Source organism: Chenopodium album, chromosome 26, assembly GCF_948465745.1.
Source record: "Chenopodium album chromosome 26, dcCheAlbu1.1, whole genome shotgun sequence".
Lineage (NCBI taxonomy): Eukaryota > Viridiplantae > Streptophyta > Magnoliopsida > Caryophyllales > Amaranthaceae > Chenopodium > Chenopodium album.
The window spans coordinates 17,503,977-17,525,254 of NC_137859.1; the positions used below are offsets into that span (position 1 = coordinate 17,503,977).

The 21,278-nt window shown below is 36.1% G+C and overlaps 1 protein-coding gene across 1 annotated transcript; it reads right to left on the reverse strand.

Moving 5' to 3' along the window:
• Positions 1-6,235: 6,235 nt before the first annotated feature.
• LOC145616909 (uncharacterized) lies at positions 6,236-6,721 on the reverse strand. The gene has a single exon (XM_081671627.1). The coding sequence runs from the start codon at positions 6,719-6,721 to the stop codon at positions 6,236-6,238; it is 486 nt and encodes a 161-aa protein (XP_081527753.1).
• Between the last annotated feature and the right edge of the window lie 14,557 nt (positions 6,722-21,278).

Genomic DNA, 21,278 nt, shown 5'->3' on the forward strand with positions numbered 1-21,278 from the left:
AGATAAAATACGTATTTAAGATAATAAAACAATATTTTATTCCAAATAAAAACCTTTAAAGATAATTAACTACCAATCCTATCAATATTAGAATTAAAAAGAACTTTCTAGAAACTTCAAGAAAACTATAATTAATCCTAATGACTTTAGGAATAATAATTAATATTGGGCCCTCCTCTAGATCATTGGGCCGTATTAAAACAGAACTCCGGGCCCAATTTAGTATTTTGGCCATAACTTCCTCAATATTCATCGGAATTGGGCTTATAATATATCGTTGGAAAGGTCTTTTCAAGCCCCATCCAACTACACTATTATTGGACCCTTATCATGGACCAAAATAAACTGAAATGGACGTTTTCAAACAAATAAAGTCATTTTCAAAAACAGAGAGAAAAGAAATTAATTAAAACTAAACCGCGACACTTGACTTTCGAACCACTTTCACCTGATTCGATTATGTTTCGACGCACAAGGCATTCATCACTGGGTTTGCTTTTGGGGAGACACAAATGGGTGTCTACAGCCATCTTTATCTTCTTCTTCCTTTTCTTTTTCTTTTTCTTCTTATTTTGTTAAGTTTTCTTTTGATTCTTCTTCTTTCCCTTGGCATCTCTCTCCTCATAGGTGTGCACTATGCTTGTTGCATGCCTTATTTTTGTCATGTGCACACTTACTTTCTTATGAAATGTGTAGTAGTGCATTTTACAAGCTCTTGCGTGCGTTGAATTATTATTTTCTAGAGCGGTCAAGCTTGGACCTTAAGCAAGCCTTTCTCGGGAAGTAACCCGTGTTTTAGAATAGATTTTCTTTTGTTTTTAGAATAGATTTTTCTCTCATGGAAATGTTTGTATGCCTTTTTCTAGGTACATGACTTGATATACTTTGGTGCTTCGATTTGAATCAAGAATCAAGGAAGGTTGAATCCTATTTTTGCGAGCATATGGAAACAAGGTTCAATTCTTGGGAAATTAGCTTTGAAAAAGTTAAAATTGGGTCATTTGCGGGTATTTACACCCACCTAATATCCGGTAATATCCTTCCTTGCTCTTTCTCTAGTGGATGATGACTTGTTGGACATATGTTGGTTTGTAGGATTGATCTCCTTGTTTTCCCCTCCAATGGATTATTTGATTTATGATTTGAGTGTAATGTCTCATTCAAGCTTGGGGGAGGGTATTCTATCATGTTTGGTGGGATGTTGATTCATATATGCTATGCAATTTTGTATATGCTTTTCCATGTTTCTTATATTTTGAAAAACTCCAAAAAGATTTTTGTTTCTATCAAGGCAAATTTGCAATGTGTTTTGTTTTGTTCTTGCTTTGGACATAATAACATTTGGACTTGTATAATTGAATGCTTTTCTTCCTAAATGGTAATGGTGTGTACGGTTTGAGAGTATGCTTGGTTGATTCTAGGATAAAGCATGCTAAGGTAGTTGGTTAGAACTAGTGGGAACATGAAGCCGGATTCTACTTGTTTGTGGCATGTTTGGTAGTTGCAACCTATAGTCGATTTGACGCCAATAGTGAATTTTTGCCACATCCGTGTGAGTTCTTTGTTTTTCAAGCCTTCTACCTATTCTTGTATGAGCGGCATGGATCCTTGACTTCTTGCAAACCTAATCTTAAAACTTAACTCATAGATCTTGAGTCCGAGACCGAACCGTTTAGGGAGGAAAAAGGCATATTTTCGGGGTGGTATTTTTCTATTTTTAGGATAGTTTGTTTCATATTTATTTTTGGGTTTACATTTTCCTTCTTGCAACCATTTGAGCTTATTACCTTCTTTTCAAGCCACATCTTTAGATCTTTGACCTTTTGTTTCATTTTCTTTCTTTTCTTGGTTTTTGTGAAGCAATTGATCATACTTGATGGAGTTTGTGGTGGAGAAATTGAAATGTTGGGTTCTTAAGAAAGCAAGATTGTGTTATATCTTCTTTGTGAATAATGGCAAATGAGTATGAGTAAAAGCCGTCCTACACTATCAAAGGCATGGACAAATAAGTGCAAATTCAAAAAAGCCGTCCAAAGTTAAAACAGGCGAGGACAAAGCACTATTGAAAAGAGAAAAAAAAAAAGTGAAAAATGAAAAAAATTCAAAAATATTTTGATGTGAGTTTTCTCCCTTTTTGAGCATTGAGGACAATGCTCCATTTAAGCTTGGGGGGAAGCGTTCTCACGCTTTTTGTGTATATGTTTGTGAGTATAGCTTTGAATAAGCTTGGGGGTGTTAGTTTGTTTTTTTTGGTGACTACTTGATTGTGATTCTAAGAAAGGGCCCGTTCTTTGCTTCACTATTAGGAAAACCACCAAATTTTAAATTTTAGCCTACCTTCACCTTGTGTCCTTAACGTTACAACCTTGGGGAAAGACCTTATGACCTAAATGGTTGAGTCATTCATCGGTGGAGAGGAATGTGAGTCTTAGGAATAGGGAGAGGGGATGCAAAAGTCAATATGTCGAGTAGCCTAAAAATTCTCTTTTTCCGGTTCCTTCGAGGAATCATTGGGATGCTCACTAGAGGTTGATTTGAATCTATTAGGAAGAACGCGGTAAGATCGATTGGGATGAAAGTGGATTGTGAAAGCTAGTTCCTATTCTTAGCATATTTATGTTTCAATCAACCTTGGGTATCTTGGAACGTGCATTCCCTAAATTGTTTAGAAATATTTGCATTCACTTGTGCTTGTACATTTGGAAAATTCCTTTCATGAACATGTGTTTGTTTTGCTTTTCTCTTGATTTATTTTCATGCTTTGCCTTGTTTGTATTATTATGAGAGTTATGGGTTAAACTCTTAGGATACCCTTACAAGAGCATCATTCGTCCTCTAGGGCGATCTAGGGGTTTAAATGGCTTGTCATTAGTTGCTAAAATTGACCGTGATTTCTACGAAAGTGAGTTATTGTATATTCTTGTCTCCTCTTTTCTCTAGTTTGTTTTAATAAGGTCAACATTTTCACTCCCTTGGTTTTGTTTTTCTCGAGGACGAGCAAAAGGTAAGCTTGGGGGTATTTGATGTGTGTCATAAATGGCACACATTTGATGAGCATTTAGGTCCTTTTTATCCTCTTTTCATAGCTTTCATGCTTAATAAATGCTTAGTTTTATGATTTGTTGCTTAGTATTACCTTTCCTCTCTTATTTTGTAGTTTTTGTGGATTTCGTTGGTTTTCTAGCCTTTTCTCCTTTATTTTCTCTATTTTTGTGTTTGTAGGTATTGAACGAGGTTCGGGTCTTGATTTTGGTGATCCACTAAGGTGGAGGAAGCTTTTGGACCAAGTTCATGGCATTCGGGTTGCTCAAGATTCAAAGAAGTGAAAGTTCCAAGTCTTGGCTCTTCTCTTGCGCTCGCATGCGGTGCTACCATCAAAGGGGGTGTGTGCCCACCAATATTAAGCCTTAGCTACTACCACTTCTAGTGTTCATCACCATCATAAGCCATGCACCCATTGTATATGCTCAAAGATTTGAAGAATCGAAGAAACCCAGCTAGGTGCGGCCGCATGCGCGGGTGGTGCAGCCGCACACCATGGCTACGCGGGCGCACACTATGGAGGTGCGGGCGCACATCCCCTGTTGTGCGGCCGCGCGGCCGTGGGTTCTTTTCGCTCAGGTTTTGGTGATTTTGCGCCTCTATATATACCTTTTGGAACCCAATTTTTCTAAGCAAGTTTCATATTAAAATTAGATCATATTCTTAGTTTAGTTGAGAGCTTGTCTCTCTAGATTTTAGGGGCGAGTTTTAGGAGTAGATTTTAGAGAGAGAAAGTGAGGAATTTCAATGGTGATTGAGAGATTGAAGATTCAATGGTGACAATTGTATTGGAGATCTTCTCTATTATCAATGAGCATTTCTAAACTCTATCTCATTTATTGTTTTGTTTAGTATTCACGTTTGGATTAATTGATTTTGATTGGAATTTGATGATTTGATCATTGATATTTGATATTCATGTTTGTTTGGTTTGATATTGATTTTTGATCTTTGATTAGTGGATTTGTTCTTCTTAAATTGTTGATTTCTTTAGTTGTTTGTTGGTTTGACGATGTTGTTAGAGTAGTTGTTTGGTTAGAGATTTGGTGAAGCTTATATGATGTAATGGATTGATGTAATTTGGGGATAATTGATGGAGTTGATGATGTGATTAAACTTGGTTGATTGATCATGTGCATGTGTGTGATTAATTAAAGAGTAGCTAACTTTGATTATTGCACTAGATTGCATTGTTAGTTCACATTGATACGAACCATTGATTTGTGGCTTGCATTTATACGATTGAGGTGTCTTGTGATGTTTCCTAGCTAGAGGTTATCGTAGTTGACGCTAGTTAGACCTCTAGGAGAATAGCTTGATATGCTCTTTTGGTAGCATTATTGAATTTCCCACACATTGCTTGACTTAGTCAACTTTCCTATTCCAATTTGTTATGTTCATTGCTATTATTTGCGGATCCTAATCCCTAGCTCTTATATTTGTGTGGTTTCTTCGTTTTAGTAGCTGTTAGTATCCTCTTTTATCCTTAGACTTCGACCTAGCTTAGGCAAATAATTGGAAGCACTTAGACATTACCGTTCCTTTGGGTTCGACCCTTGACTTACCTCTATACTTGTATTTAGGTTTTTGAGTGTTTATAAATTTTGTTTGGCTGAGGGAAGATTAGCCCAACGACCTAGTTTTCCATTACGTCACGGTCTTCATCGCCTCCTAATTGGCAGATTCATCATATAACATTATTCGAAGGGTGGGCTTGTACATCTCAATTGGGAGAACTGCTTTGGCACCATAGACCAAAAAGAATGGGGTTTTTCCTGTAGAACTTTTTGCTGTTGTTCATATGGACCATAGCACATTAACCAACTCGTCCGCCCATAAGCCGCCTGGTTTTTCAAGCTTACGCTTGATTCCATTGGAGATCAACTTGTTATAGGGCTCAACTTGGCCGTTGGCTTGTGGTCGGCCGATTGAGGCAAAACAGTGAGTTATGCCCTGGTCGCCCAACCATTCCTTGCGCTGGCGCATTTCGAACTGGGGCCCCTTATCGAACACCATAGATTGCGGCACTCGATAGCGAGTGATAATATTCTTCCATATGAAGGCTGACACATCCGTCCAGTTTATCCCTCGGACAGCTTTGGCCTCAACCCATTTTGTGAAGTAGTCGACCGCTACTAACACATATCGCCCTTGACCAGAGGCTGGCGTATAAGGGCGGAAGATGTCCATGCCCCATTTTACAAAAGGGAAGGGACTACTTATGGCTGACAGACTATTAGCCCGGCAATGAATTAGGGTTACAATTTCTGGCATTTATCACACTTCTTTACCATTTGCATGACGTCCTCGTTTATGCTCGGCCAGTAATACCCTAGGTGGGTGGCCTTTTCTGCCAAGGCTCTTCCTCCAATATAAGAACCACAAGGCCCCTGGTGGAGGTTGTCCATCACATCATACCCCCTCTCTGGGGTAATACACTTCAGGTAAGGTTTCACAAATGCTTTATTGAATAACTCTCCGTTCTTCATCTCGAACTAGGCCGCTCTCTTTTTCATCAGCAAGCTCTTTTTCAGATCGGCCGGGAGTATTCCATCCCTTAGATAAGAAATGATCCCATCCATCCAAGTTGAGCTTTTATCAATAATCTGTACTGGCTCGGCATCTATACTCCTCTTTTCCTTTACTTCGCAAAACACTGATCTGGGGGTATCACATGATGCCGAGGATGCTAATTTGGAGAGGGCGTCTGCGTGATGGTTGGACGCACGGGGAACTTGCTGCAAGGTAAAGTGCTCTAGGCTCTCGGCCTCTTCTTTAACTAGCTTCAGATATTTCATCATGGCCGGCTCCCTAGCTTCAAAGTCGCCGTTCACTTGGCCGAATATTAGCTGGGAGTCCAAGCTTACATCAACCTTGGTAGCTTTTTCCGCCTTACACATTCTAAGGCCAGCTAGGAGAGCTTCATACTCGGCCTCGTTGTTAGAGGTTTGAAATTGAAATCTTAGCGCATACTCAAACTTATCTCCTTCAGGAGATTGACAAATAACACCAGCACCGCATCCGATTGCTGTTGCGCTTCCATCCACATAGAATTTCCATATCTGATCCCCGATCGGCTGCAAGTCCGGCCAGGTCATTTCTGCCAAAAAATCAGCAAAGGCTTGCCCCTTGTTTGCTTTTCTATGTTCGAACGATATGTTAAACACCTAAGCTCCAAGGCCCACTTAAGCATTCAGCCACTAGCTTCCAAAGTTGCAAACGACTTCTTCAGCGGTTGATCAGTATATACCACAATTGAGTGGGCTAAAAAATATGGCCGTAGCTTCTTTGACGCCATGAACAAGGCAAGGCCAAACTTCTCTATGGGTGGATACTTAAGCTCGGCATTGCGTAATACGTGGCTGATAAAATAGACTGGGATCTGATTGCGGTCTCTCTCAACAAGGAGGACATCAATCAAGGAATGATCTGAAATAGCAAGATATATGTATAGCTTTTCATCTTTGAGTAGACTGACGAGCCGGGGCAGTGTATGCAAATGGCTTTTCAACTGTACGAAGGCTTCTTCGGCCTCCTCTTTCCACTCAAACATAGCTTTCTCCTTGATGGTTTGAAAATAGTATTGGTACTTATCCCCTGATTTTGACAAAAATCGGCCGAGTGCAGCTAAGCAACCAGTAAATCTTTGTACTTCTTTGATAGTCCTCAGCGACTTCATATCGAAAACAACTTGAATTTTTTCAAGTTAGGCCTCAATTCCTCTTTGATCGATCAAAAACCCGAGAAATTTGCCGGACTCAACACCAAAGACACATTTCTTTGGATTTAGCATCATCTTATGCTGCCTGAGTTTGGTAAACGTTTCTCGAAGATACTTTAGTTGGTCAGTAGGTTCCTTTGACTTGACAATCATGTCATCAACGTATGCTTCTATATTCCGGTCGATCTGATCTCTAAAGACCGTATTGACAAGTCTCTGAAAAGTAGCGGGAGCATTCTGGAGACCGAACGGCATGACTTTGTAGCAGTTTAGTCCCTGCTCGGTCACAAAAGCAGTTTTTCCCTGATCTTCCTCCCAAAGTGGAATCTGATGGAATCCGGAGAATGCGTCCATAAAACTCATAAGAGCGGGTCCGGCCGTAAAGTCGACCAATCGGTCGATTTTTGGCAGAAGAAAACTATCCTTCGGACATGCTTTATTGAAATCAGTATATCCACGCACATTCTCCAGGTTCCATTCGACTTTTTAATAAGAACCACATTGGCTACCCAATTAGGGTAGTAACATTGCCGAATGAAACCAGCGTCCAGCAGCTTTCGTACTTCAAATGCGGCCGCCAGATTCTTTTCTTCCCCATAATTCCGCTTCTTCGGATGGACTGGTTTAACAAGCGAGTTAATAGCTAGCTTGTGCACGGCCAGGTCTAGGCTTATACCCGTCATTTCACTTACTTAAAATGCAAACACATCTTTGAACTCTTTCTACAACTTCACTAGATCTTCCCCAAGAAAAGAGATGGCTATAGTGCCAACTTTAACCGTCCGATCAGGTTGATCGGGGTCCAACACTACATCCCGATGATCGCCGGCCGGCTGGGGCCTCAACTCTTTTGGCCGACCGACGGTCATTAATTGCTATGCATGCTCTTTCTTGGCCGCCTTTCTCTTTTCGCCGACCTCCTATGCTTGGAGTGACCCTTCATCTAAGTTTGGCTCAGACGACTTCCCTCGGCCTCGGATAGTCGGCTTTACAGCCAACTGGTTGCATTCTTTCTCCATCTTCTGATTTCCTTGGATCCGACCTCTCAAATGTTAACATCAGGTGAGGCACAATAACAGCCTTCGCTGTAGTTAATGTGGGGCGGCCAAGGATGACATTGTAGCCGGTAAGCTCCTTGACTACCAGGAAGTGAATGACCAGGTCTCTTCCTGCCCCTTTCTGCCCCTGCCGGACGGGCAAATCAATCTGTCCGACTGGCTGAATTACCGTCCCACCAAACCTAACCAATGGGTGCAAGACTGATGAGTGTCATTCATGGCACTCAATTGGCTTCTTTTGGGATGAATTTCATGCTATTTTATAGCTTTTTCTTTAGTTTTCCTTAGTTTTATTCCTTATTTCTTTAGTTTGTGCTTTCCTTAGTTAGTTTTCTATCTTTATGCATTTCTTGGTTTATTTGGTCCTTTTCCCTTTTATTTGCTTGTTTTTGTGCATTTTCAGGTTATGATTGTTATCCATGAATTCTCGAGTTCCCTTCTCAAGTTCTACAATGATAGAGATGCCTCAGACCCTCCATTTGAAGCTCAAGAGTGAAGGAATTCAAGTTCCTAGTCTTCTAGTTAGCGCTTGCAAGCGGTGGGGGCACCATTCTTGGTGTTGAACCCACCGTCGGAGCTATTTGAAGACTGCCACCTTCAGTGTTCATCATCATCATCTTCAATTGGAGCGCACGAGGAAGAGTATGATCGAGAGAGAAGGAAGCTACCCTGCTCCCAGGCGCGGGCGCGCGACCATGGCACGGCCTGGTGGCGCGAGCACGGACCCTCTGGAGCGGGCGTGCTCCCTGTGCCCCTATTTCCGTACCCATTTTCTCGCGGCCGCACTTCCTTTGTTGCGACTGCGCCTTTCCGGGTTTCTTTTGGGACGATCTAACTAACTTTTTTTGTAATTTTCCTTTATATAGTTTTCCTTCTATTTTTAGGGAGAGAGAATAATTAGAATAGAATTAGAATTAGTTTTAGGTTGATTTTCTAAGAGAGAAAAACTCTAGAGAAACTTGAAGATTGATGGTTGATGATTGAATATAGCTACATTTCCTTTGATTTTGATCAAGTTTGTAAGAATTTCCTTTACTTTAATTCATTCTTTGGTTTTGATTTCAATTATTTTGTTTAATTGCTCAAGTTTATTGATTGTTTGGTAGATTTATCTTTGATTTTGATTTTCTTGATGGATAGTGAGTAGTTTGCTTGCTAGGGTGATGGTGAAGCATATATGAATGATGGATTGATGCTAATTGGGGGAAATTGATGGAGTTGATGTTGTTATTAAATTGGTTAATTGATTATGTGCATGTGTGTGTTTGATTTAGGAGTGATCAACCTAGTTATTCACACTAGATTGCATTGTAGGTTCACATTGATATGGACAATTGATTTGTGGATTGCATTTGTCGATTGAGGTTTCTTATGACGTTCCTAGCTAGAGTCTCTTGTAGTTGACGCTAGTTTGACCTCTAGGAGACAAGCTTGATATGCTCTTTTGATTGCATGATTGATTTTCCCTCGCATCACTCGACTTAGTCAAGTTCCATTCCCGATTAGTTCAATCCGTTACAAGTATATGTGGATCTCAAACCCTATTACTTCATATATTTGATTTTCTTACTCATTTGTTTTAGTTGTCCTAGCATTCCACACCTTACCTTACTATTTCGGAATAGCTTTCCTTTGACAATAGAAGATCGCCCCCCATTCCTTAGTGGTTCGACCCTCGACTTACCATTATACTTGTATAAAGGTGTGTTGAGTGATTATAAATTTTGTTTGGCCTAGGGAAAGGTTAGTTTCAACAACCTAGCCTTAACCCTTTTCAGAGACATCCTTTAAAGCGTCCTCTGGGAACTTTAGATTTCTTAGACAGGTGAGGCTGATGATATCAGACGACCTTCCCATATCTATCAGTATCCTCTTAACCTTCAAGTTGGTTATCTTCATGATGAATACCATTGGATCATTGTGCAAGGCCTTGACCTCTCCTCGGTCAGCCTCGCTCACAGTTACCTCCGGGAATATCGTAGGCTCCTGCTTAACCCCTTCAACGTGCATTACTTCTTTTCCCAAATTCCATGCGTCTTGCTTGATTCCTCTCATGGTTGGGCCGCTTGATATGACAGCCACATAACTAGAATTTGTGCTGTTCCCATGTTTTTCTTTCTCATTCTGCTTTTTTTTGTCAGACTTGTTATCTGTCCGAGTATATGTGAACTTGGACTTCATCACATACGAGTTGAGCATGCCCTTCTCGGCCAACTTATCTAGCAACCTTTTCAAATTGTTGCAGTCATTGGTATCATGCCCTACGTCCTTGTGGAAATGGCAATACTTGTTTTTGTTTCCGTATTGGACCGAGCCTCGCAACGGCATGGGCTTATTGAACTCGAACTTATCTTTGTTCTCCTTCAAGATTGAATCACAATCCTTGATAATCTCATACTGGGGTTCGTACGCCTTCATTTTCTTTGACTTGGTTTCTAGGCAGTCAGATACCCAGACTTCCATTCTCTTGTTCTTCCCTTCTTTCTTTTTCCCGGCCGAGTCTTGCTGAGAAGTTCGCTTCTTCTCAGCCCCCTTGCCGGTACTTCAGCTTTTGTGAGAGAACAGAAGTCCGCGGCCAGCCAAGATAGGCAGGACGCACAGCGCGCACAGCACTATGTTGCTGCTGCGCCGTGTTGATACATGCGGGCTGCTATGCAGCCCGGCTAGCCAAGTGATGTTCTTGCCTCGTTTTATGTGCCATAGCCTCGGGATTTTGATCCCAATTTTGCATGACATAATTATTAATTCTAAATTAATTTTAGAACTAATTCATTGAGCAAAATGAAAATCTAAACAAGTCTAACTTAAAATAAAATTGTAAAAGTGCATCCAACCAAAATAATTCCAAGAACCATTCTTAATTAAATTGGTTTAGCTTGGTGCAACAACATAAATAAGGTAATTTCTCACTTTTTAATTTAATCAATTTAAATTAAACTTGAGATTTTGACAAAGTAAGAGTGAGTTGGAAAAATATGAACTTTAATGTTCAAATGAAAAATCCAACTTCTAACATATGTGAATCCTTGAAAATTATATCTTCCAACATGAAGATAACCAAATTTCTATCACAAAGTTTGAAACTTTATGTTTCCAATCAACTAAAATAATTAAAACAACATAAAATTCATGGAATTTAGTGACATTCAAAGTTTCAATCACTTAACATAGTTAAAGATTGAATCTTTAGCACTTTGGAAGCCTTAAAAACATAATTTTCACACTACAATGCAATTATTTTGCAATTAGGTGAAAATAAATCAATATTTTAAGCATTAAATACTACCAAGTAAATAGGGTTTAAAGAGATTAAATTTGCAGAAAAATAATGCAAATAAATAAAGCACGTAATCACCATGTTATGCCATTAATTTCAAGGTAAGAAAAGACTTAAATTTTTTCGTCAAAATGAAAAAATCCCTCAAAAAGGCACTTCTAGTTGGAATTCGGCTAAAATCACAGACCCAAAGGGAAGAAACTATTTCCAGAACGCTTTTTCCACCCAAAATTTACTATTTTTAGGCGAAAATCTGGGTTCTGGGCCGAAATGCACATTAAAAACGGGATTAAAATTAATAAAACCGTGCTACTAATCTAATTAGCAACTTAAACCAGAAAAATAAGCCATAAATTAAACTTGAAAAATATGATAATAAAAATAAACGAGCGGGGCTTTGATATCGCTGTTGAGGTTTGGTGAGTCCGACTCAACGCGGAAACAACCCCGACCCAAGGAAACACTCGCAATTAATAAAACCATAAAGCATAACAAAATCACAAAAGGGTAAAATCAGAATTTACCTTTGAAGCGTGCTTCGCCCTCACACACGTGCTCATACTTTAGCTCCGATAATACGCGAGCCTCCCACGGTAATCCACCCACAAAGGACAAACTCCGACTTTTAGGTTTGCTACCTCGGAGTTAGCGAGGTCCGACCAAAACCAGAGTATTATATGAGTTTAAGAGTTTTTGCCAATGCAATGCTCTATAGAATCCTACTCTAGCACTCCTCTCCAAATCCCAAGGTGGGAATTATAGAAAAGAGTGAGAGTGGGAATTTTTATCCCATCAATGTGAGATCATGCAATTCCACAATTTATTTTAAAGTTAAATTTAAATAAATATGCAAATTAATAATAAATCTACAAGTTGAAGCCCAGGCTAATCCACATTCCTCGACAAAACTACAGAAACTAATGCCACGTACTACGGTAATTACGAATATCATCCACTAACCTGTGTTCGTCGTTTGATACACTCTGGCGACTCGCGGCGTACAAAGGAATGACCACAACAATTCCGGTAAGAGCTGCTCAAAGTGTCATAATTCTGGCCACCCCTATGGTGAGGGGATGTCAAATTAGGGTATCGACAATCGGGAAGCTAACAACGTTTCAGCTACCTCAATAAACAATGCTACAACATCGGAATGTCAGAATATCAAGTAATACCAGTTTCTGCTAATAGCACCGATGAAAAAGTCAGAATTCGATTGAGGTGCGAAGAAGAAAATCGGAGAGAATGTCGAATTAGGGTATCTGAGCAAAATTTTCCCCCAAATTTGAAAGATGGATGTTAGAGCTTTGACTAGTCAGACGTTAATCTGACTAGACATCACGTCTGCCAGGTCATCCCAACCTTTTGGGGGTTAATTGGTTTAAAGACTTTATTACCCCTTACTTTAATAACAATAAGACCGTTTTGCCCGCTGATTTACATACGAAACGCATCAGCCTGATCAACATGAATTTACTCCATATGGTATATACACTACTTTTTAATTATATTTGTATATAATTCCTCAACCAGTCAGCTCCATGAATTTCCATTCATCACAAACCACAAATCAATTATGGACTTTGAAATTGAGGTATAAAGGATTCTGAGTACAAGGACTCTCATTATAGTTGCTTTCCTTGATGCAGTGGATTCAATGTCAGAGTAATACAACTGTACTAAACAAGACATGCTGGCAAATACTCCAAAATTAATCAAATAAAACATTAAACTTTGATGCCAAGAAAGATTGATAGTTTCTTACTAACATTATAGGGTTTTGCAACCAAATTTGACTCAATAATCAATTTAGGCTCTAAATATCACACAAAATACTTCTGGCTTAAGAATGTAGACATATAGCGCACGTAGCCAAATTCATAAATCCAGTAATTATAAATGGTAGTTCAATAATCTATCATAGAAGAACCCAAAATTAACAATAATGAAAATTAGATTAAAAGTAAACCCTAAATTGATAATCCATGATTAAAAAGAAAAAAAAATGTTTAACTGAGATCCAATTCAAAGGAGAACATGAATCTCAGAAATCGCTTCAATGGAAAATATCAGAGTACGTCTTTAATGGAGAGGAGAAGATTCAGAGTGCGAGTTCAATCGAAAGCGGGTTTTAGACTTCAAAACTAGGGATTCATCTTCGCTCTTTCAGTTCTGACTTCGACAATGGTATGCGAGTTCTTCTTCACCACATAATTTCTTGAGCGAAAATGGAAGAGAGCACAACAACAATGGAAGGCGGGTTGAGAAAATGAAGGTGGGTTGTGATTTTTGTTTTCCCTATTTCTCCCCTTTTCAAACGAGAAAATAGAATTTGGTCAATTTTTATTTTTATCTAATCTAGTATTTGTAGATGACATTAAAAAGGTCTTTTGCTAATCTAATCTAATATGATATACATATATATGTATATACATGTATATGTATATACATGTATATATATATATATACATATATATATATATATATACATATATATATATATATAAAGTAGCCATTTTTCGGAAGCATTCATTGCACCACATAAGAAAAGTTATTATTTCGTCCAATGATAAAGATTTGTATTTTAATTTTGAATAAAAAAATTGTATCGTCGGGTAGGTAAAGTAGCGAATAAGGTATGGTATTTAAAATTTTAATGCCACGTAGTATATTAAAAACCACAAATTTAATTTATTATTATCTTTATTTATCTCATAATAATTTTTTTATCTATCATTATCTTTATTTGTCTTATAATAATTTTTTTGGAAAAAAATTATCTTAAAAAGAAAAGTGCACAAATTTTACCAACGTAGAATAGGAATGACAACTCTACTTTAATAATGCAACCGAATCAAAATTATCTTATAATTTTTTTTATTTTTTTTTACTATTAAAGTATGATAATTCCACTTTAAAACTTAACACTTACGGTCAAATAAAAAATTAAGGAAAAATTATCTAGCTTGTGACACTTAATGACAAATACTAAATAATACCTCCAAAAACAAAATTATATTTAAATGATAAAGTATCATTAAAAGATAAATTTTGATAGCGTTTATGATAAGAAATTAAAATTGCTCATTAATTATTATTAAATTAAATTTTGTTATACCTACTGTCATAAATTGACACATTATACGACACCAACAAAATTTCTTATTGATACAAAATTCACATCTAGAGAATTTTGTATTATTGATTTTATTTCAGTTTTACGTCATCAATGTAGGGTACTTTTTAGCTTAATTTCATATGTTTACGTTTTGTTTGATGAATTTCGTTTTTACATGCAGATCAGATAATTAAATTCGAGTAAAAATGATTAAAAACTCAAACGAGATTTTCACCTGTTTGATTTACTAAAATTCCGCAAAGAAAATAGCTTAATAAGTCTGGATATGGTAATATTGGATGAAGAGGTATTTTTAAAAACAAAATTTGTGATTTGGATTGCATAATCAACTTACTAAACAAATTTAATTTCTTATTTTTAATTTCAGGGTGATTACACAAGTTCATGCATCAATTTAAAGCCAATTGTGTTCAACATTTTCGTCCAAACTTGATTGAAGACTATGAAATGTTTACTCTAATAGATAGTTTTCAGTCATTTCAAATAAAAAGCAATATAGCGTTGTGATACCGACAACAAAATAATGATTCAATAATTAATGATAAAAAAAATTCCAATGCATAGATTTGATTTTATACATTACAATATTTAGATCTATTCAGCAACAATTCTATCGATATTTTTTATTAGATTTTAATAATATTCTAACATATATTTATGTGTATCTAATAATTTTTTTTTTTTTACATTTTGCTTACGCGTTTTTAGAGAGCCACGTAGGATAAAATTTTCTCAGTGCGCCATGTAGGATAATAAATCTTAGTAGTAGCCAATAATATAAGAGATTATTAAAATCTTTCATTATTAAATAATTCAAATGCCATGTACGCAAAATTGACGAATGAGATTTTTAAATTTAAATTAATTAAATATAAAATATTATCTTTAATGTATAACCAAATTGAGCACATAAATTAAAAAATTTATATTTAAAATAATTCAAACAAACTGTGCACTGCATGGGCTTAATAATCTTAAAAATAAACCCGTGCGTTGCACGGGTCTCACACTTAGTAAAATTTCTAATTTTAAATTAATTACTATGAGCCATGTTTATTTCTAGTTTTCTACGCTAGATGCAACTAGCATTAAAATCAATAGCCTATTGCAACTATTATTTAGTAACTACTGTATTTAACGCTTGTTGCTGATAGGTTATTGCTAATAACAATATTTTCACTTAGGGCATGTTCTTATTTACTTTACGGAACTAAAGTGAGCTAAATAATTAAGCTGAAGAAAACAGGCCCATAGTGTAAATCAAGTTTTTATAAAATTAGTGCTTTCCTTTGGTGTCTTTAAAATTATCCTACTAGTGATTAGTGATATACACTTGTCGGCGTTATTGTGTGAGAAAAAAAAAATCCAAGTATATCTATGATGAATCTTTAATTGTGTATTTATAATAGATCAGATATATAACTTTTATTTGTCCTCACATTTTCATTACGTTTGATATTCTATTTTGTATCAGTTTGTGCTTATTGTATTTCAAATATCTTGAAGTTTAGAATTAAGGAAAAACAAAGTAATATGGCTATGAGTGATACTATCTAATTTAATTGTCATGTATATATATATTTTTTGTAAATGTATTATTCCCTCCTTTTCTATGTACAAGTAGATTTACGAACATAAATTCTATATTGTAGCAAAATTCGTGACACGTATAAATGTATACCTATTACGATAAATTTTTTACACCTGACATTAGTGTAAAGTTTGCTACGGAAAAAATTACTTGTGGCATAAAAGTAAAGTTTGCCACGGAAAAAGAGCTATTTGTGGCAAAAATGTAAAGTTTGCAACGGGAAAAGTGCTACATGTGGCACAAGTGTGTTACTTGCCACAGGAAACTAAATACCCCTGGCATAAATTAATCTTCTTATCTAGGATTTGTACCATAGTTCATTTTTCCCGTGGCTAGATGAAATTATGCCAAGAATTTTGAATTCCCGTGGCTTAATTCGTGGCACAAGTAATGATTTGTTGTAGTGGAAGCAATTTAACCAAAATAACGTTAGTCAAATCAAACCATAATAATAAACCTAATCATGATACTAGCAAAAAGAATAATAATAAGAGTAATTAAGTGAATTAATTACTTACATTCTACGCTTCTTTAAATTGCTAGATCAAGAAGTAAAACTTTAGTAACTTCAAAGAATAATAAATAGAATTGAAGTAAGATTAAAGGAAAATAGAATTGATTTGGTCCAAACCCTTAATCAGTTCTACCTTTCACGCCTTGGTTTAAGTATAGACTTTCGGGTGTTGTATGGACTCCTTGGCGCACTTAGGCAAGGAATGGTGTAATTAGGATAATAGGTTTTTATATGAAATAACCAAGGAAGACGAACAAACAGCAAAACTTTCAAACCAACACAACTTTCAATGCAGCAAAAATAAGGAAAACCGATCTCAAAATCACCAAGATAAATGAAATAGGGGTCTTAATCAAAGTAACACCCAGTAAAGCTAGGATTAAGGTGTAACCACAAAAATTACAAGAGAAGCAATCACAAAGAAAGCAAGATAATCACAAAGATTATGGTAGAGAGAGAAAGTCTCTTTGATTACAAAGTTCAACAAAAATTTAAAATGCAAAAACGTCTTAAAACAACTTTAAAAGTTTGCACAAATTGACAGTAAAACGGGAAAAGGTTCGGCCAAACTCAGGGTAAGTTTAGTCGAACTTGTGGGTAGGTTCGATCGAACTTTTGGAGTTCGACCACGTCACTCCTGCAAAGATGCTTAAATCAGGTCTGAAACTGCCTGGAAGGTTCGGTCAAACTTGCTTTGGTTTGTTCGAACTCCCCTTCTCCTGGATAGCTCAACTTCAAACGTTCATAACTTCTTTGTTTTTTGCTCAAATTTGGCATGAGACTAGTCGTTGGAAGGCTCTTGAGCTCTACTTTCACCTCCAACTTGAATCACCTAAAAATTCCTTGTAACTAAGGAGATATGACTGAATGAAGTAGTTGCATCATATATTGATAAACTTCCCTCTTATCCTCGTTCCCATTCTTTATCTTCAACCATCAATTGTAAAATCAAGACAAAAGGATTATTTTATTCACCTAAGTCACATCATAACATAGAGAAGTTATCCAAAAGTAGAATGGAGCCATAAATGCCACCAAATAGAACATATAGTTGCACAACTCGTAGTTTTTAATGATGCTCCCGCATCAGGTTTAAGGTTAGAATATGAGTAATAGAGAGAGAGGGAGATATGAGAATGTGTGTTGGTGCCCCGAAATTGAGAAATCAACTTCATATTTATAAAGAAAATATGAGGGGTAAGGTATAAAACCTTGAGATTGAAGCGTCATGGAGAAATAAACCGTAGAAATTGCCATGTCACAGCGCAAATTATCGTTCACGGTATTTTTATCGTGGCCCGGTAATTTCCAGTTTTTATGCATTTTTAAAACATTAATAACTTTTGATCCATAACTTAGAATAAGGCATATAACATATCGTTGGAAATATCTTCAAGTCTAATTTTCAACCCAATTAGAATCAAGTAAAAATTGTTTTTAGATTTTAAGATATGGCCATTTATGTGAAAGAGTGTCGGTTTTGAGTCGAGTTTAGTGTTTTGCTCATATCTTCTTCATTTTAGATCGAAACTGGGCTTATGATATACTGTTTGAAAGATTATTTTAAGGTCTATCCAATATAGAGCCACAAAATTAGTTTATCTTGGTTTTGTGATGTGGACCCAAAAAGTGGAAATTAAGTTATTGGTAAGGGAAATGGGCGAAGAATTGGGTTGGTTTGTGAACTGTATTGGATTGAATATGGATTATTTTTAAGTACTACAAAGATTAAATACTCAACCCGACCAATAAGGGCAGTGAAAGCTTGTTCATCATCGGGTTTGGTTTTGGGGAGACATTTTTAGTCGTCTACAATACCATCTTGAATATTTTCAAACCGAATGCACTCATTATTTAATTCTAAACAACAATTGAATAGAAATAGAATAATTATTTGCAAAAAATTAAAGTTACTCTATCTATGAATGGTTAAATTAGTGTTTTACATTAAGTTGTCCAAAACTTAATTAAAACACATAAACGGGGAAATTAAAGCAAATCTCTGATATGGCTGATTCACATTGCCTCGAGGTGCTTGTTTTGTTTCACTTGAGGCGAAGGTTTAGTGAGTGGATCGGCTAAATTGTCGTCTGTTCTTATCTTAGAAACTATGATTTCACCTTCGGTGTTCCATTCCCTTATCATGTGAAATCGCCTTATGACATGTTTGACATTTTGATGTTCCCTTGGCTCCCTAGCCTAAGCAATAGCCCCATTATTATCATAATAGAGATCTATTGTTCCCACAATTGAGGGCACAACACCAAGTTTACCAACGAACTTACGAATCTAAAACCGTCTCCTTAGCTGCCAAATATTCGGCTTCAGTTCTAGAATCTGCAGCCGTGCTTTTCTTAGCACTCTTCCAACTAAATGCTCCTCCATTTATATTGAATACATATTCTGATTGCTAATTGAAGTTGTCTCTGTCAGCTTGGAATCTTGTGTCGATATAACCTTCAATAATCAAGTCCTTACTACCACCATAGACTCAAAATTTATCCTTGTTCGTTTTTAGGTACATCCACAATTAATGATTCACCTTCACTTTCGCTCTCCTCCGCCATTGCTATTTTCGAGGGAAGGAGGTTGGGTAGTTTGGGCATGGGAGTGGGATTGGGCCGGCTAGGGTGGTTTTTGGGTTAAGGAGGGGATTGGGCCGGCTAGTGGGATTCACCCTCACTTTCGCTCTCCTTTCGCTCTCTATCTCCTTCACATGTGTTTTCTAGTGTTTTTGTATATTTGGTATTGTTTTAAAGAAAATTATAGATTTGGAGCAATTTCGCGGACTAATTGGGGCCACTATGAGCATTGGAGTAGGAGCGCGTTCATATGACCATATTTCATAGCCCATGACCGGTGACTAAGGGCTCAGCAAAGAAGAGTTTGAGGTATTGGACTGAGTATTAAAGACCTAAGGAGGAAATTTAGATTGGGCCAAAAAATTAGCCGAATTGAATTAGGCCCTTTACCCGGAAGCCCGCCCGGCCGAGTAGTCCGTTGCCTTGAGGCGCGCCCAGCCAGGCGAGGAAGGAAGATGAGAAGTATCCTCCGCCCAGAGGCGCGCTTGACTGGGCGCGAGCGAAGGACCTACACAGCAAAAAGGCAACGCGTGTTTATGGAGAACGTTTAGCAATTTTTAAATTGCTTTTGATTAGGATTTTTTAGCTTAAGTATATATACACTTTTCTAAGCGAGATTTTGGACGTCTTTTATTAGTGAATTCCTCATATTTTAGGTTTAAGCTTTTGGTTAATACGCTTTTTCTCTCTACACTTTTGGTTTATGTAATACATAATTTCCGTTTATTTTGGTAACGATTTCTTCCCCTTTTATTTTTGGTAATTTAATATCTTTGAGTAATCATTTCTTGTCTATTTTCTGTGCTTAGTTTAGATTATAATAATGTGTGAGTAGTTTTATTGTTAAGGTTGTGAAAATCCATAAATAATATGAAAGGGTAATTTATTATTATTGATTTTCAATGAATTGATTGATTTCTTATTGATTGATTTAATGTTATGCAATTAGATTAGGCCTAGTTTAATTGTATGAGTTATGCATATTGATTCAAGATTCGAGATATGAGAATTGATGTTTAGCCTTAGTTTCAATAGGCAGGTTAATTTATAAATGGTTAAGTCAAGATTCAAGAGATGCAATTTTAATAACGATAAATTAATTTTGTGATTGTAATACGAGCGAAATGCCTTTATGATCGTATTGATTGATGCATTGATGATTTATTGTTATGTTTTACCCTTGAATATTATTTATTGGTGAACCAATACCCTAGGCTTTGATGTTTTGACTTCTCCCTAGTTTAATTTACTTTAGTTTAATTATTCTAATCTCATTAGTTTAATTCCAATAAAAATAAATTAGTTACTTGATAATTTAGATAATACTAAGTAGTTAGGAATAGAAAGACTTATTTCCCTGTGGATTCGACCCTACTTTCCTATGTATTTTAGTTAGAGAACTTAGGTGATTCTTTTGATTAGGAGATACGACTATATCCTGTCAGTTCTTATTAGAAGTAAATTCGCAATAGTTGAGATTATTAAAGTGTATTTTCCTTAAAAATAAATGAACTGTTAATATTAATGTTTGAACCTATGACCTCATGCTTATTATACTTTAACTTCAACCACTAGGAATGAGAGGCCACATCTAACTCTGGAAAAACACTTTCATATATAAGGTAATTTTAAAAAGAGTTGATCATATTCATAAAATTGAAGTCAAACGAAGCAATTAATAATTTTAAAAACTAGATATTGGATAATATATTTTAATGTTCATAATGACTGTAAAAATATGATTCAAAAAGTACTAGTATTAAAGTAAATGTAACTAATTTAGTCTATAGTCGTATTATAAACCCACATTTATGATATTTATGACATACATATAATAACCTAAAGCATTGCCCAGACCAAAAGCTAGTTGATTCTCAAATTTGTATTATAAAAGCCTCCTAAAAAATAATGTGACATAGAAAAAGAATACTAACAAAGAAATTGGGTCTTATATTTTTAACTACATTTAATCACTTCAATGCCATCCATCAATACTAGACATATTTATTGTTAATTGAAATTTCTTTTTTAAATTTTTAAATATTTTTATTTTAATTATAGCTATATAGACAATATGTACGCATCTTAGGTTTTAAAAGAAAATATCTAATGTGACATCACATACTTTCTCGTTTATCTTTGTTTTCTTTTAAATTTTTTAATACATAATTGACATATGTGAGAATATAAGGGTATGTTTAAAATTTTTTAATTTAGCTATGTATCAAACCCTAAGTCTATTTACATATATATAAGTTAATGGTTGTAACAAAAAATCTATATATGGAAAATATTAATTGTCATCAGTCATTTCAATGATAGGATGAATCAAAGCCAGATAATCTTAAAAATTA

Coding starts and splice junctions, on each gene's coding strand:
- LOC145616909 (XM_081671627.1), bottom strand. CDS start 6,721: ATGAAGTCGCTGAGGACTATCAAAGAAGTACAAAGATTTACTGGTTGC.